The sequence below is a fragment of the Taudactylus pleione genome, unplaced genomic scaffold (assembly GCF_031769625.1).
Source record: "Taudactylus pleione unplaced genomic scaffold, aTauple2 ptg000063l, whole genome shotgun sequence".
Lineage (NCBI taxonomy): Eukaryota > Metazoa > Chordata > Amphibia > Anura > Myobatrachidae > Taudactylus > Taudactylus pleione.
The window spans coordinates 4,088,502-4,106,398 of NW_028284465.1; the positions used below are offsets into that span (position 1 = coordinate 4,088,502).

At 44.7% G+C, this 17,897-nt stretch overlaps 1 protein-coding gene across 1 annotated transcript in view; it reads right to left on the minus strand.

Moving 5' to 3' along the window:
- Positions 1–851: 851 nt before the first annotated feature.
- LOC148534854 (uncharacterized) overlaps positions 852–17,897 on the minus strand; it is a 53,807-nt gene continuing 36,761 nt past the window's right edge. The window contains exon 9 of the mRNA XM_088465728.1: positions 852–1,207. Within this exon, the coding sequence (XP_088321854.1) occupies positions 1,088–1,207 (120 nt within the window). The 3' untranslated portion in view covers positions 852–1,087. The remainder of the gene's footprint in view (positions 1,208–17,897) is intronic.

Genomic DNA, 17,897 nt, shown 5'->3' on the forward strand with positions numbered 1-17,897 from the left:
TTGCAGCCATGTATGTGGCTGGGTCAGGGAGGGCGCCGGCTTCTGGGGCTGGCACAAGATAAAAGTGCCTAAAGTACATTGATCACCGAGAGAGATACAATGGGCCAAGTCTGTGACACAATGGGCACAGGATGGAGAAGAGGGTGGCGTGCCGACAGGAGCTGTCTGACCATACTGCGCCATTGTAACAGCAGCGTGCAGAAAGGGCCTCAATCTCAGTATGTGTCAAATAGATTACAATGTGCAGAGACGTCATGATTATATATAGAATACAGGACGTGGCTCAGAGATGTACGCCATCGCATAGGCACTGCGTCTTTTGACGCAGCTACTGTGCAATAATATGGTAATGCAGCAGGAGGCGTCTTGCATAAATGGACGTCTCCTGCTGGCTTCTGTGTGGCATTGGATCACTCTGCTTGACCATTGGCCGTCTCAGTAACCTTCAGGTTACTCAGGATGGCCGGTGGCTTCACGTAGCTGAAGTCAGCGAATCTGCATGTAAAGACCCAGCCACCGGCTTCTGAACACCCAGAAAAAGAGGCTCATAAACACAGGACTGAAAGTCAAAATGGACCAACCGGGACACTCACAGGGCACCACTGATCAGAGGACAAGTCCCGGATCTATCTGGGCAACCTACAGGGCAGCTTCACCATCCCTCACCATCGTCATCGCTCAGTTCAGCATACGTAGGGTTAAAGAAATCTCCTTTTAGGATCAGTCTCCTGGGATTTCCGGGTTTATCCCCTGAACACCAGGGAGTTTATTTAAAAGAGGAGTCTGCTGGCACCAGCATCTAATGTTCAGCATTTAACAAACAAACACGAAGACTGGAGCAAGTAATAATTATTTTACTGTACTGGATGCACTTCACAGAAAATATTCCTGGCACTGTAAGGAACTACGATATATTATGTGATCTATATTTCATCAGTCCAGATCTAAAGTTTCTGGATAAAATATAATTCGACCCCCCCCCCCCCCACCCAGCCCTGAGCCACCAGATTCCAGCTTGACTACATCTCGACGCTTTGAGTTGAACATCTAACTGTTGGACCGTTATTATCACTCTGCCGCGTCTATATCAACAGAACTCTGCAATATGAAGATTACCGCCGACGCCGGCCACTGCCACAGCTGGACCATCGCGGGCAGCGTCTACCGTCTGCACGGCCTTGTTGGATAGCGACACCTCTCCGAGAATCTGCAAAGGGAAATAGTATTGAGTACATTAAACAGACCGACAGGTCAGGCAGACAGTAAATGTGCATTTGATTTTTGGAACAACCAATTTAAATGCTAATTAAGGGCCAAAATAGGGTGGTGTGTCCTGTTGTCAGACTCTTCAGGTGACCTAGAATGATTTCTATTTTCACACATCTACATGGTATGGACACAATGGGGCTGTTTCTGAGTTGGGAGCAAAGTGGTGCAAATCCATTTCTTATGTTTGCATGTGGGGTAAATACCGGCTGCTGTTGCATGTAGCCACAAATACTGGGCAGCTTTATATTTACACTGCAATGTACATTTATACACAGTCCTCTCTCTGTATATGTTATATCTGCCCCCTGCTGGGCAGCTTTATATTTACACTGCAATGTACATTTATACACAGTCCTCTCTCTGTATATGTTATATCTGCCCCCTGCTGGGCAGCTTTATATTCACACTGCAATGTACATTTATACACAGTCCTCTCTCTCTGTACATGTTATATCTGCCCCCTGCTGGGCAGCTTTATATTTACACTGCAATGTACATTTATACATAGTCCTCTCTCTGCATGTGTTATATCTGCCCCCTGCTGGACAGCTTTATATTTATACTGCAATGTTCATTTATACACAGCCCTCTCTCTCTGTACATGTTATATCTGCCCCCTGCTAGGCAGCTTTATATTTACACTGCAATGTACATTTATACACAGCCCTCCCTCTGTACGTGTTATATCTGCCCCCTGCTAGGCAGCTTTATATTTACACTGCAATGTACATTTATACACAGTCCTCTCTCTGTATATGTTATATCTGCCCCCTGCTGGGCAGCTTTATATTTACACTGCAATGTACATTTATACACAGTCCTCTCTCTGTACGAGTTATATCTGCCCCCTGCTGGGCAGCTTTATATTTACACTGCAATGTACATTTATACACAGCCCTCCCTCTGTACATGTTATATCTGCCCCCTGCTGGGCAGCTTTATATTTACACTGCAATGTACATTTATACACAGCCCTCTCTCTCTGTACATGTTATATCTGCCCCCTGCTGGGCAGCTTTATATTTACACTGCAATGTACATTTCTACACAGCCCTCTCTCTGTACAAGTTAAATCTGCCCCCTGCTGGGCAGATTTATATTTACACTGCAATGTACATTTATACACAGTCCTCTCTCTGTACGTTATATCTGCCCCCTGCTGGGCAGCTTTATATTTACACTGCAATGTACATTTATACACTGCCCTCTCTCTGTACGTGTTATATCTGCCCCCTGCTGGGCAGCTTTATATTTACACTGCAATGTACATTTATACACAGCCCTCTCTCTGTACGTGTTATATATGCCCCCTGCTGGGCAGCTTTATATTTACACTGCAATGTACATTTATACACTGCCCTCTCTCTGTACGTGTTATATCTGCCCCCTGCTGGGCAGCTTTATATTTACACTGCAATGTACATTTCTACACAGCCCTCTCTCTGTACAAGTTAAATCTGCCCCCTGCTGGGCAGATTTATATTTACACTGCAATGTACATTTATACACAGCCCTCTCTCTTTGTACGTGTTATATATGCCCCCTGCTGGGCAGCTTTATATTTACACTGCAATGTACATTTATACACAGCCCTCTCTCTGTACGTGTTATATCTGCCCCCTGCTGGACAGCTTTATATTTACACCGCAATGTACATTTATACACAGTCCTCTCTCTGTACATGTTATATATGCCCCCTGCTGGGCAGCTTTATATTTACACTGCAATGTACATTTATACACAGCCCTCTCTCTGTACGTGTTATATCTGCCCCCTGCTGGGCAGCTTTATATTTACACCGCAATGTACATTTATACACAGTCCTCTCTCTCTACATGTTATATCTGCCCCCTGCTGGGCCGCTTTATATTTACACTGCAATGTACATTTATACACAGCCCTCTCTCTCTGTACATGTTATATCTGCCCCTTGCTGGGCAGCTTTATATTTACACTGCAATGTACATTTATACACACCCCTCTCTCTGTACGTGTTATATCTGCCCCCTGCTGGGCAGCTTTATATTTACACTGCAATGTACATTTATACACAGCCCTCTCTCTCTGTACATGTTACTTACACTGCAATGTACATTTATACACAGCCCTCTCTCTGTACATGTTACATACACTGCAATGTACATTTATACACAGTCCTCTGCATGTGTTATATCTGCCCCCTGCTGGACAGCTTTATATTTATACTGCAATGTACATTTATACACAGCCCTCTCTCTGCACATGTTATATCTGCCCCCTGCTGGGCAGCTTTATATTTACACCGCAATGTACATTTATACACAGCCCTCTCTCTGTACGTGTTATATATGCCCCCTGCTGGGCAGCTTTATATTTACACTGCAATGTACATTTATACACAGTCCTCTCTCTCTGTACATGTTACATACACTGCAATGTACATTTATACACAGTCCTCTGCATGTGTTATATCTGCCCCCTGCTGGACAGCTTTATATTTATACTGCAATGTACATTTCTACACAGCCCTCTCTCTGTACAAGTTAAATCTGCCCCCTGCTGGGCAGATTTATATTTACACTGCAATGTACATTTATACACAGCCCTCTCTCTGTACGTGTTATATATGCCCCCTGCTGGGCAGCTTTATATTTACACTGCAATGTACATTTATACACAGTCCTCTCTCTCTGTACGTGTTATATATGCCCCCTGCTGGGCAGCTTTATATTTACACTGCAATGTACATTTATACACAGTCCTCTCTATGTACATGTTATATCTGCCCCCTGCTGGGCAGCTTTATATTTACACTGCAATGTACATTTATACACTGCCCTCTCTCTGTACGTGTTATATCTGCCCCCTGCTGGGCAGCTTTATATTTACACTGCAATGTACATTTCTACACAGCCCTCTCTCTGTACAAGTTAAATCTGCCCCCTGCTGGGCAGATTTATATTTACACTGCAATGTACATCTATACACAGTCCTCTCTCTCTGTACATGTTATATATGCCCCCTGCTGGGCAGCTTTATATTTACACTGCAATGTACATTTATACACAGCCCTCTCTCTGTACGTGTTATATCTGCCCTCTGCTGGGCAGCTTTATATTTACACTGCAATGTACATTTATACACAGTCCTCTCTCTGTATATGTTATATCTGCCCCCTGCTGGACAGCTTTATATTTACACCGCAATGTACATTTATACACAGTCCTCTCTCTGTACATGTTATATATGCCCCCTGCTGGGCAGCTTTATATTTACACTGCAATGTACATTTATACACAGTCCTCTCTCTGTACGTGTTATATCTGCCACCTGCTGGACAGCTTTATATTTACACCGCAATGTACATTTATACACAGTCCTCTCTCTGTACATGTTATATCTGCCCCCTGCTGGGCAGCTTTATATTTATACTGCATTGTACATTTATACACAGCCCTCTCTCTGTACGTGTTATATCTGCCCCCTGCTGGACAGCTTTATATTTATACTGCAATGTACATTTATACACAGCCCTCTCTCTGCACATGTTATATCTGCCCCCTGCTGGGCAGCTTTATATTTACACCGCAATGTACATTTATACACAGCCCTCTCTCTGTACATGTTATATCTGCCCCCTGCTGGGCAGCTTTATATTTACACTGCAATGTACATTTATACACAGTCCTCTCTCTCTGTACATGTTATATCTGCCCCCTGCTGGGCAGCTTTATATTTACACTGCAATGTACATTTCTACACAGCCCTCTCTCTGTACAAGTTAAATCTGCCCCCTGCTGGGCAGATTTATATTTACACTGCAATGTACATCTATACACAGTCCTCTCTCTCTGTACGTGTTATATATGCCCCCTGCTGGGCAGCTTTATATTTACACTGCAATGTACATTTATACACTGCCCTCTCTCTATACGTGTTATATCTGCCCCCTGCTGGGCAGCTTTATATTTACACTGCAATGTACATTTCTACACAGCCCTCTCTCTGTACAAGTTAAATCTGCCCCCTGCTGGGCAGATTTATATTTACACTGCAATGTACATCTATACACAGTCCTCTCTCTGTACATGTTATATCTGCCCCCTGCTGGGCAGCTTTATATTTACACTGCAATGTACATCTATACACAGTCCTCTCTCTCTGTACGTGTTATATATGCCCCCTGCTGGGCAGCTTTATATTTACACTGCAATGTACATTTATACACAGCCCTCTCTCTGTACACGTTATATCTGCCCCCTGCTGGGCAGCTTTATATTTACACTGCAATGTACATTTATACACAGTCCTCTCTCTGTATATGTTATATCTGCCCCCTGCTGGACAGCTTTATATTTACACCGCAATGTACATTTATACACAGTCCTCTCTCTGTACATGTTATATATGCCCCCTGCTGGGCAGCTTTATATTTACACTGCAATGTACATTTATACACAGCCCTCTCTCTGTACGTGTTATATCTGCCCCCTGCTGGACAGCTTTATATTTACACCGCAATGTACATTTATACACAGCCCTCTCTATGTACATGTTATATCTGCCCCTTGCTGGGCAGCTTTATATTTATACTGCATTGTACATTTATACACAGCCCTCTCTCTCTGTACATGTTATATCTGCCCCCTGCTGGGCAGCTTTATATTTACACCGCAATGTACATTTATACACAGTCCTCTCTCTCTACATGTTATATCTGCCCCCTGCTGGGCCGCTTTATATTTACACTGCAATGTACATTTATACACAGCCCTCTCTCTCTGTACATGTTATATCTGCCCCTTGCTGGGCAGCTTTATATTTACACTGCAATGTACATTTATACACACCCCTCTCTCTGTACGTGTTATATCTGCCCCCTGCTGGGCAGCTTTATATTTACACTGCAATGTACATTTATACACAGCCCTCTCTCTCTGTACATGTTACTTACACTGCAATGTACATTTATACACAGCCCTCTCTCTGTACATGTTACATACACTGCAATGTACATTTATACACAGTCCTCTGCATGTGTTATATCTGCCCCCTGCTGGACAGCTTTATATTTATACTGCAATGTACATTTATACACAGCCCTCTCTCTGCACATGTTATATCTGCCCCCTGCTGGGCAGCTTTATATTTACACCGCAATGTACATTTATACACAGCCCTCTCTCTGTACGTGTTATATATGCCCCCTGCTGGGCAGCTTTATATTTACACTGCAATGTACATTTATACACAGTCCTCTCTCTCTGTACATGTTACATACACTGCAATGTACATTTATACACAGTCCTCTGCATGTGTTATATCTGCCCCCTGCTGGACAGCTTTATATTTATACTGCAATGTACATTTCTACACAGCCCTCTCTCTGTACAAGTTAAATCTGCCCCCTGCTGGGCAGATTTATATTTACACTGCAATGTACATTTATACACAGCCCTCTCTCTGTACGTGTTATATATGCCCCCTGCTGGGCAGCTTTATATTTACACTGCAATGTACATTTATACACAGTCCTCTCTCTCTGTACGTGTTATATATGCCCCCTGCTGGGCAGCTTTATATTTACACTGCAATGTACATTTATACACAGTCCTCTCTATGTACATGTTATATCTGCCCCCTGCTGGGCAGCTTTATATTTACACTGCAATGTACATTTATACACTGCCCTCTCTCTGTACGTGTTATATCTGCCCCCTGCTGGGCAGCTTTATATTTACACTGCAATGTACATTTCTACACAGCACTCTCTCTGTACAAGTTAAATCTGCCCCCTGCTGGGCAGATTTATATTTACACTGCAATGTACATCTATACACAGTCCTCTCTCTCTGTACGTGTTATATATGCCCCCTGCTGGGCAGCTTTATATTTACACTGCAATGTACATTTATACACAGCCCTCTCTCTGTACACGTTATATCTGCCCTCTGCTGGGCAGCTTTATATTTACACTGCAATGTACATTTATACACAGTCCTCTCTCTGTATATGTTATATCTGCCCCCTGCTGGACAGCTTTATATTTACACCGCAATGTACATTTATACACAGTCCTCTCTCTGTACATGTTATATATGCCCCCTGCTGGGCAGCTTTATATTTACACTGCAATGTACATTTATACACAGTCCTCTCTCTGTACGTGTTATATCTGCCCCCTGCTGGACAGCTTTATATTTACACCGCAATGTACATTTATACACAGTCCTCTCTCTGTACATGTTATATCTGCCCCCTGCTGGGCAGCTTTATATTTATACTGCATTGTACATTTATACACAGCCCTCTCTCTGTACGTGTTATATCTGCCCCCTGCTGGACAGCTTTATATTTATACTGCAATGTACATTTATACACAGCCCTGTCTCTGCACATGTTATATCTGCCCCCTGCTGGGCAGCTTTATATTTACACCGCAATGTACATTTATACACAGCCCTCTCTCTGTACATGTTATATCTGCCCCCTGCTGGGCAGCTTTATATTTACACTGCAATGTACATTTATACACAGTCCTCTCTCTCTGTACATGTTATATCTGCCCCCTGCTGGGCAGCTTTATATTTACACTGCAATGTACATTTATACACAGTCCTCTCTCTGTATATGTTATATCTGCCCCCTGCTGGGCAGCTTTATATTTACACTGCAATGAACATTTATACACAGCCCTCTCTCTGTACGTGTTATATCTGCCCCCTGCTGGGCAGCTTTATATTTACACTGCAATGTACATTTATACACAGTCCTCTCTCTGTACAAGTTAAATCTGCCCCCTGCTGGGCAGATTTATATTTACACTGCAATGTACATCTATACACAGTCCTCTCTCTCTGTACGTGTTATATATGCCCCCTGCTGGGCAGCTTTATATTTACACTGCAATGTACATTTATACACTGCCCTCTCTCTGTACGTGTTATATCTGCCCCCTGCTGGGCAGCTTTATATTTACACTGCAATGTACATTTCTACACAGCCCTCTCTCTGTACAAGTTAAATCTGCCCCCTGCTGGGCAGATTTATATTTACACTGCAATGTACATCTATACACAGTCCTCTCTCTGTACATGTTATATCTGCCCCCTGCTGGGCAGCTTTATATTTACACTGCAATGTACATCTATACACAGTCCTCTCTCTCTGTACGTGTTATATATGCCCCCTGCTGGGCAGCTTTATATTTACACTGCAATGTACATTTATACACAGCCCTCTCTCTGTACACGTTATATCTGCCCCCTGCTGGGCAGCTTTATATTTACACTGCAATGTACATTTATACACAGTCCTCTCTCTGTACATGTTATATATGCCCCCTGCTGGGCAGCTTTATATTTACACTGCAATGTACATTTATACACAGTCCTCTCTCTGTACATGTTATATCTGCCCCCTGCTGGACAGCTTTATATTTACACCGCAATGTACATTTATACACAGTCCTCTCTCTGTACATGTTATATATGCCCCCTGCTGGGCAGCTTTATATTTACACTGCAATGTACATTTATACACAGCCCTCTCTCTGTACGTGTTATATCTGCCCCCTGCTGGACAGCTTTATATTTACACCGCAATGTACATTTATACACAGCCCTCTCTATGTACATGTTATATCTGCCCCTTGCTGGGCAGCTTTATATTTATACTGCATTGTACATTTATACACAGCCCTCTCTCTCTGTACATGTTATATCTGCCCCCTGCTGGGCAGCTTTATATTTACACTGCAATGTAATTTATACACAGCCCTCTCTCTGTACGTGTTATATCTGCCCCCTGCTGGGCAGCTTTATATTTACACTGCAATGTAATTTATACACAGCCCTCTCTCTGTACGTGTTATATCTGCCCCCTGCTGGGCAGCTTTATATTTACACTGCAATGTACATTTATACACAGTCCTCTCTCTGCACATGTTATATCTGCCCCCTGCTGGGCAGCTTTATATTTACACTGCAATGTACATTTATACACAGTCCTCTCTCTGTACGTGTTATATCTGCCCCCTGCTGGGCAGCTTTATATTTACACCGCAATGTACATTTATACACAGCCCTCTCTCTGTACATGTTATATCTGCCCCCTGCTGGGCAGCTTTATATTTACACTGCAATGTACATTTATACACAGTCCTCTCTCTCTGTACATGTTATATCTGCCCCCTGCTGGGCAGCTTTATATTTACACTGCAATGTACATTTATACACAGCCCTCTCTCTCTGTACATGTTATATCTGCCCCCTGCTGGGCAGCTTTATATTTACACTGCAATGTACATTTATACACAGCCCTCTCTCTGTACGTGTTATATCTGCCCCCTGCTGGGCAGCTTTATATTTACACTGCAATGTACATTTATACACAGTCCTCTCTCTGTACGTGTTATATCTGCCCCCTGCTGGGCAGCTTTATATTTACACTGCAATGTAATTTATACACAGCCCTCTCTCTGTACGTGTTATATCTGCCCCCTGCTGGGCAGCTTTATATTTACACTGCAATGTACATTTATACACAACCCTCTCTCTGTACGTGTTATATCTGCCCCCTGCTGGACAGCTTTATATTTATACTGCAATGTACATTTATACACAGCCCTCTCTCTGCACGTGTTATATCTGCCCCCTGCTGGGCAGCTTTATATTTACACCGCAATGTACATTTATACACAGCCCTCTCTCTGTACGTGTTATATATGCCCCCTGCTGGGCAGCTTTATATTTACACTGCAATGTACATTTATACACAGTCCTCTCTCTCTGTACATGTTATATCTGCCCTCTGCTGGGCCGCTTTATATTTACACTGCAATGTACATTTATACACAGTCCTCTCTCTGTACGTGTTATATCTGCCCCTTGCTGGGCAGCTTTATATTTACACTGCAATGTACATTTATACACAGTCCTCTCTCTGTACGTGTTATATCTGCCCCTTGCTGGGCAGCTTTATATTTACACTGCAATGTACATTTATACACAGTCCTCTCTCTCTGTACGAGTTATATCTGCCCCCTGCTGGGCAGCTTTATATTTACACTGCAATGTACATTTATACACAGTCCTCTCTCTGTACATGTTATATCTGCCCCCTGCTGGGCAGCTTTATATTTACACTGCAATGTACATTTATACACAGTCCTCTCTCTGTACATGTTATATCTGCCCCCTGTTGGGCAGCTTTATATTTACACTGCAATGTACATTTATACACAGCCCTCTCTCTGTACATGTTATATCTGTCCCCTGCTAGGGCACCTTTATAATTACACTGCAATGTACATTTCTACACAGTCCTCTCTCTCTGTAAATGTTATATCTGCCCCCTGCAGGGTAGCTTTATATTTACACTGCAATGTACATTTATACACAGTCCTCTCTCTCTGTACGTGTTATATCTGCCCCCTGCTGGGTAGCTTTATATTTACACTGCAATGTAATTTATACACAGTCCTCTCTCTGTACATGTTATATCTGCCCCCGGCTGGGCAGCTTTATATTTACACTGCAATGTAATTTATACACAGTCCTCTCTCTGTACATGTTATATCTGCCCCCTGCTAGGCAGCTTTATATTTACACTGTAATGTACATTTATACACAGTCCTCTCTCTGCATGTGTTATATCTGCCCCCTGCTGGGCAGCTTTATATTTACACTGCAATGTACATTTATACTAGGGGTGTGCACCGGCCACTTTTCGTGTTTTGTGTTTTGGTTTTGGATCTGGATCTTTCTTCGTGTTTTGGATCTGGATTGGTTTTGCCAAAACCACCCTTCCGTGTTTTGGGTTCTGGGTTTTGTGTTTTGGATCTGTATTTTTTTTGAAAAAAAGCATAAAAACAGCTAAAATCACAGAATTTGTAGGTTTTTCTGCTCCTATGCTATTATTAACCTCAATAACCTTAATTTCCACTCATTTCCAGTCTATTCTGAATACCTCACACCTCACAATAGTGTTTTTATGTCCAAAAGGTTGCACCGAGGTAGCTGGATGACTATGCTAAGCGACACGAGTGGGCGGCACAAACACGTGACCCATCTAGGCGTGAAACTGCAGCGGCAGACAGGATGGCAGTTTGAAAAACTAGGCCCCAAACTGTACATAATGCAAAGAAAAAAAAGAGGTGCAAGATGGAATTGTCCTTGGGCCCTCCCACCCACCCTTATGTTGTATAAACAGGACATGCACACTTTAACAAACCAATCATTTCAGCGCCAGGGTCTGCCACACAACTGTGGCTGAAATGATTGGTTCGTTTGGGCTCCCACAAAACAAGCTGGCAATTAATGTGTCCCTGCACAAACTGGCTCTACGGAGGCAAGATGTCATCCTCATCCTCCTCATCCACCGATTCCTCACCCTCTTCAGTGTGTACATCCTCATCCTCACAAAGTATTAACTCGTCCCCACTTGAATCCACCACCACAGGTCCCTCTGTACCTTCTGGAGGCTGGTCTCCCTGGAAGAGCTGATAATTCATTTTGATGAACATCATCTTCTCCACATTCTGTGGAAGCAACCTCCTACGCCTTTCGCTGACAAGGTTCCCGGCTGCACTAAACACTCTTTCGGAGTACACACTGGAGGGGGGGCAACTCAGGTAAAATAGAGCCAGTTTGTACAGGGGCCTCCAAATTGCCTCTTTTTCCTGCCAGTACAGGTATGGACTGTCTGACATGCCTACTTGGATGCTGTCACCGATGTAATCCTCCACCATTCTGTCAATGGTGACAGTATCATATGCAGTGACAGTAGACATGTCAGAAATTGTTGCCAGGTCCTTCAGTCCGGACCAGATGTCCAAACTTGGTCCTGCCTGCCCTGCATCACCGCCAGCGGGTTGCTTAGGATACCTAAGTTTTTTCCTGGCAGCCCCAGTTGCGGGAGAAAATGAAGAAGGAGCCGTTGACGTGTCACGTTCCGCTTCAGCTGACAGTGTGTTCACCAGCAGGTCTTTGCACCTCTGCAGGCTTGTGTCGGCCGGAAAGAGATACACCACATAGGCTTTAAACCTAGGATCGAGCACGGTGGCCAAAATGTAGTGGTCTGATTTCAACAGATTGACCACCCTGGAATCCTGGCAAAGCGAATGAAGGGCTTCATCCACAAGTCCCACATGCCGAGCGGAATCGCTCCGTCTTAGCTCCTCCTTCACTTTCTCCAGCTGCTTCTGCAAAAGCCTGATGAGGGGAATGACCTGACTCAAGCTGGCAGTGTCTGAACTGACTTCACGTGTGGCAAGTTCGAAGGGCTGGAGAACCTTGCACAACACGGAAATCATTCTCCACTGCGCTTGAGTCAGGTGCATACCCCCTCCTTTGCCTATGTCATAGGTGGATGTATAGGCTTGTATGGCCTTTTGCTGCTCCTCCATCCTCTGAAGCATATAGAGGGTTGAGTTCCACCGCGTCACAACCTCTTGCATCAGGTGATGGCGGGGCAGGTTCAAGAGTGTTTGCTGGCGCTCCAGTCTTCGGCACGCAGTCGCTGAATGGCGAAAGTGGCCAGAAATTTTTCGGGCCACCCAAAGCGTCTCCTGCACGCCCCTGTCGCTTTTCAGAAAATTCTGCACCACCAAGTTTATTGTGTGAGCAAAACATGGGACGTGCTGGAATTTGCCCAGATGTAATGCCCGCACAATATTGGTGGCGTTGTCAGATATCACAAATCCCCAGGAGAGTCTAAGTGGGGTAAGCCACTGGGCGATGATTTCGCTCAGTTTCTCTAAGAGGTTGTCGGCGGTGTGCCTCTTACTGAAACCGGTGATACACAACGTAGCCTGCCTTGTAACGAGCTGGCGTTTCTGAGATGCTGCTACTGGTGACGCTGCTGCTGTTGCTGCGTAAGGTGATACATCTACCCAGTGGGCTGTCACAGTCATATAGTCCTTAGTCTGCCCTGTTCCACTTGTCCACATGTCCGTGGTTAAGTGGACATTGTGTACAACGGCATTTTTCAGGACACTGAGGACACTTTTTCTGACGTTTCTGTACAGTCTCGGTATCGCCTGCCTAGTGAAGTGGAATCTAGACGGGATTTGGAACCGGGGACACACTACCTCCATCAATTGTCTAAATCCCACTGCACTAATGGCGGATACCGGACGCACGTCTAACACCAACATAGCAGTCAAGGCCTCAGTTATACGTTTTGCTTCAGGATGACTGCTGTCGTACTTCATCCTCCTCGCTAAGGACTGTTGGAGGGTCAATTGTTTAGTAAAAGTAGTGGTGTTCCTACTTCCTCTCTGGGATGATGAACGACTCCCAGCAGCAGCAACAGCAGCAGCGGCAGCAGTAGGCGTAGCAATGCAGGATCCTCCGGAGGAATCCCGGATAGGAGAGTCAGTCATGCCAGTGACATGGCCTGCAGGACTACTTCCGATCCTGACTAAGGAGGAAATTGACGAGGAGGGAGTTGACGGTGTGGTTTGCAGGCGCTTGGATACAACAGGACAACGGGATTTAGGTGTCCCTGGACTGCTTACGGTCTTAGCCAAAGTTTCTGAACTTGACAGTAACTTTTTATGAACGCGCTGCAGGTGCCGTATAAGGGAGGATGTTCCTAGGTGGTTGACGTCCCTACCCCTACTTATTTCACCTTTACATATGGTACATATGGCAAGACAGTTGTTGTCCGGATTTGGATAGAAATATTGCCAGACCAAAGAGGTGGAATGTTTGGTCTTCTGCCCAGGCATGACCGTGATGGGCTTTTTCATCCCACGGACAACAACTGTCTCCCCCGGAGCCTGATTTAAACAAACCACATCACCATCAGAATCCTCCTCGCCAACTTCCTCCTCAGCGCCAGCTACACCAGTATCCTCATCCTGTTGTACTTCAACAGTGACATCTTCAATTTGCATATCAGCAAGTGGACTGTGGGTGCTCCTTTCAGCACTTGCAGGGGGCGTGCAAATGGTGGAAAGAGCCACCTCTTCCCGTCCAGTGCTGGGAAGGTCAGGCATCGCAACCACCACCACACTTGGACTCTCCTTGGGGATTTGTGATATCTTCTTAGAAAGCACAGTTCTTCGCTGTGCTTTTGCCAGCTTAACTCTTTTGATTTTTTTAGTGGGAGGAGGGCTTCCATCGTCATGTGAAGCTGAACCACTAGTCATGAACATACTAGGGATCGACCTTAGCCGTTCCTTGCCACTCCGTGTCGTAAATGGCATATTGGCAAGTTTACGTTTCTCTTCAGCTGATTTAAATGTCTTTTTCAAGGTCATTTTCCTGAACTTTGCCATTTGGGATTGTATGTGCCCTCTACTATGACATTGGGCATCGGCCTTGGCAGACGACGTTGATGGCATGTTATCGTCTATGTCATGACTAGTGGCAGCAGCTTCAGCACTAGGAGGAAGTGGTTCTTGATCTTTCTCTATTTTATTGTTATCGGAGAAAGTTTGGTCCTCCATTTATGTTATATCAATTTGATATATACGTGCGGCTAAACACAGAAAATAATTTTTTTTTTGGTTTGGACTGGAGTGTACTTTCGGGGGTTACAGCACCATTAACGGTCAAGCCAGCCGGCCCTTTACTTATGACACAGGCGCACGCTTGGCACTACTTTGTTGATGCACGTGCGGCTACTGCGCACACAATTCACATACACAGAAAATAATTTTTTTTTTGGTTTGGACTGGAGTGTACTTTGGGGGTTACAGCACCCTTTAACGGTCAAGCCAGCCGGCCCTTTACTTATGACACAGGCGCACGCTTGGCACTACTTTGTTGATGCACGTGCGGCTACAGCGCTCACAATTCACAAACACAGAAAATAATTTTTTGGGGGGTTTGGACTGGAGTGTACTTTCGGGGGTTACAGCACCCTTAACGGTCAAGCCAGCCGGCCCTTTACTTATGACACAGGCGCACGCTTGGCACTACTTTGTTGATGCACGTGCAGCTACTGCGCACACAATTCACAAACACAGAAAATAATTTTTTTTTTGGTTTGGACTGGAGTGTACTTTGGGGGTTACAGCACCCTTTAACGGTCAAGCCAGCCGGCCCTTTACTTATGACACAGGCGCACGCTTGGCACTACTTTGTTGATGCACGTGCGGCTACTGCGCACACAATTCACAAACACAGAAAATTATTTTTTTTTTGGTTTGGACTGGAGTGTACTTTGGGGGTTACAGCACCCTTTAACGGTCAAGCCAGCCGGCCCTTTACTTATGACACAGGCGCACGCTTGGCACTACTTTGTTGATGCACGTGCGGCTACTGCGCACACAATTCAAAAACACAGAAAATAATTTTTTTTTTGGTTTGGACTGGAGTGTACTTTGGGGGTTACAGCACCCTTTAACGGTCAAGCCAGCCGGCCCTTTACTTATGACACAGGCGCACGCTTGGCACTACTTTGTTGGTGCACGTGCGGCTACTGCGCACACAATTCACAAACACAGAAAATAATTTTTTTTTTGTTTGGATTGGAGTGTACTTTGGGGGTTACAGCACCCTTTAACGGTCAAGCCAGCCGGCCCTTTACTTATGACACAGGCGCACGCTTGGCACTACTTTGTTGGTGCACGTGCGGCTACTGCGCACACAATTCACAAACACAGAAAATAATTTTTTTTTGGTTTGGATTGGAGTGTACTTTCGGGGGTTACAGCACCCTTTAACGGTCAAGCCAGCCGGCCCTTTACTTATGACACAGGCGCACGCTTGGCACTACTTTGTTGATGCACGTGCGGCTACTGCGCACACAATTCACAAACACAGAAAATATATTATTTTTTTAGCACTTGGGGGGAGCACCCCTGATGGACAGAGCAACCCCTGGACAACACTACAGCACCCCTTTAGGACTGGGACACTGCACAGGACTTTGGAGTGGACACAGCCCCTATGGAGAACTGACTGCACAACACAGTCCAGCCAGCCCCTATGGACTTTGAAGTAGTGGACACAGCCCCTATTAACAACAGCAGCACAGCACAACACAGCCAGCCCCTATGGACTTTGAAGTACTGGACAACAGCAGCACTACACTACACTACACTACACAGCACTAACTCCCACCCTCCCTCTTCACTGTCCACAGCCGAGTGAGAAAATGGCGCCGACGCGGGTACCTTATATAGGATCCAAAACCCGCGAGACTCGGAAGGCGGGATGATGACGTTTTGCCTCGATTTCAGATCCGAGTCAGGCGGGAAAAGTCGAGCCTGACTCGGATCGGACTCGGATCGGGGGGGCTCGGGGGGGTTCGGATTTCAGAAATCCGAACCCGCTCACCCCTAATTTATACACAGTCCTCTCTCTGTACATGTTATATCTGCCCCCTGCTGGGTAGCTTTATATTTACACTGCATTGTACATTTATACACAGTCCTCTCTCTGAATCTGCTGGGCCGCGTGGGTTTTACAACAGTTATTTGTCTTTTTTTGCTTTTAACCCAACTCGGAATCTGCCTCAAAAAGGTTTATTTTATAACATTTATGCTGTAACCCACAGCAACCAATCTGATATTAGCTTTCATCACTCTACAGCAACTTACACAGAAAGCTAAAATCAGGCGGGCACCTCTTTCTGGTATAATATTTAGTAAGCACCTTTAGCCTGTATATAAAATATAAACTAGTGAGCACCTCTGTCTGGTACATATGTAATTTAGTGAGTACCTATGGATGCTATATAATCTAGTGGGTACCTCGGGCTAGTATACAGATTAGAGGGTACCTCTGGTTCGTATATATAGACTAGTTGGCAACTCTGGCTTGTAAATAATTTAGGGTTGCCTCTGGCTTGTATACAATTTAGGGGTGCCTTTGCCTTGTATATAATTAAGGGGTGCCTCTGGATTGTATATAATTTAGGGATGCCTCTGGCTTGTATATAAATTAGGGGTGCCTCTGGCTTCTATAAAATGTAGGTGTGCCTCTGGATTGTATATAATTTAGGGGTGCCTCTGGATTCTATAAAATGTAGGTGTGCCTCTGGATGGTATATAATTTAGGGGTGCCTCTGGCTTCTATAAAGTGTAAGTGTGCCTCTGGATTGTATATAATTTAGGGGTGCCTCTGGATTGTATATAATTTAGGGGTGCCTCTGGTTTGTATATAATTTAGGGGCTCCTCTAAATTGTAAATAATTTAGGGGTGCCTCTGGATTGTATAAAATGTAGGTGTGCATCTGGATTGTATATAATTTAGGGGTGCCTCTGGATTGTATAAAATGTAGGTGTGCCTCTGGATTGTATATAATTGAGGGGTGCCTCTGGATTGTATATAATTTAGGGGTGCCTCTGGATTGTATATAATTTAGGGGTGCCTATGGTTGGCATTTGATCATGGGAGCACCCGTGGCTAGCATATAGTGACACTGATCATGACTTATATAGCCTAGTGGGCACCTCCAGCTGGTGTATAATCTAGTGGGTACCCCTGGCTGGTAAATACTCTAGTAGGCACCTTTGGCTGGTAAACAATACAATGGGCACCTCTGCTTGATATGTAATCTAGTGGGCACCTCTGGTTGGTACTGTGTATAATCTAGTGGGTACCTCCAGCTGGTATATAATACAGTGGGCACCTCTGGCTGGTACATAATATAGTGGATACCTCTGGATGGCATGTGATATAGCGGACACC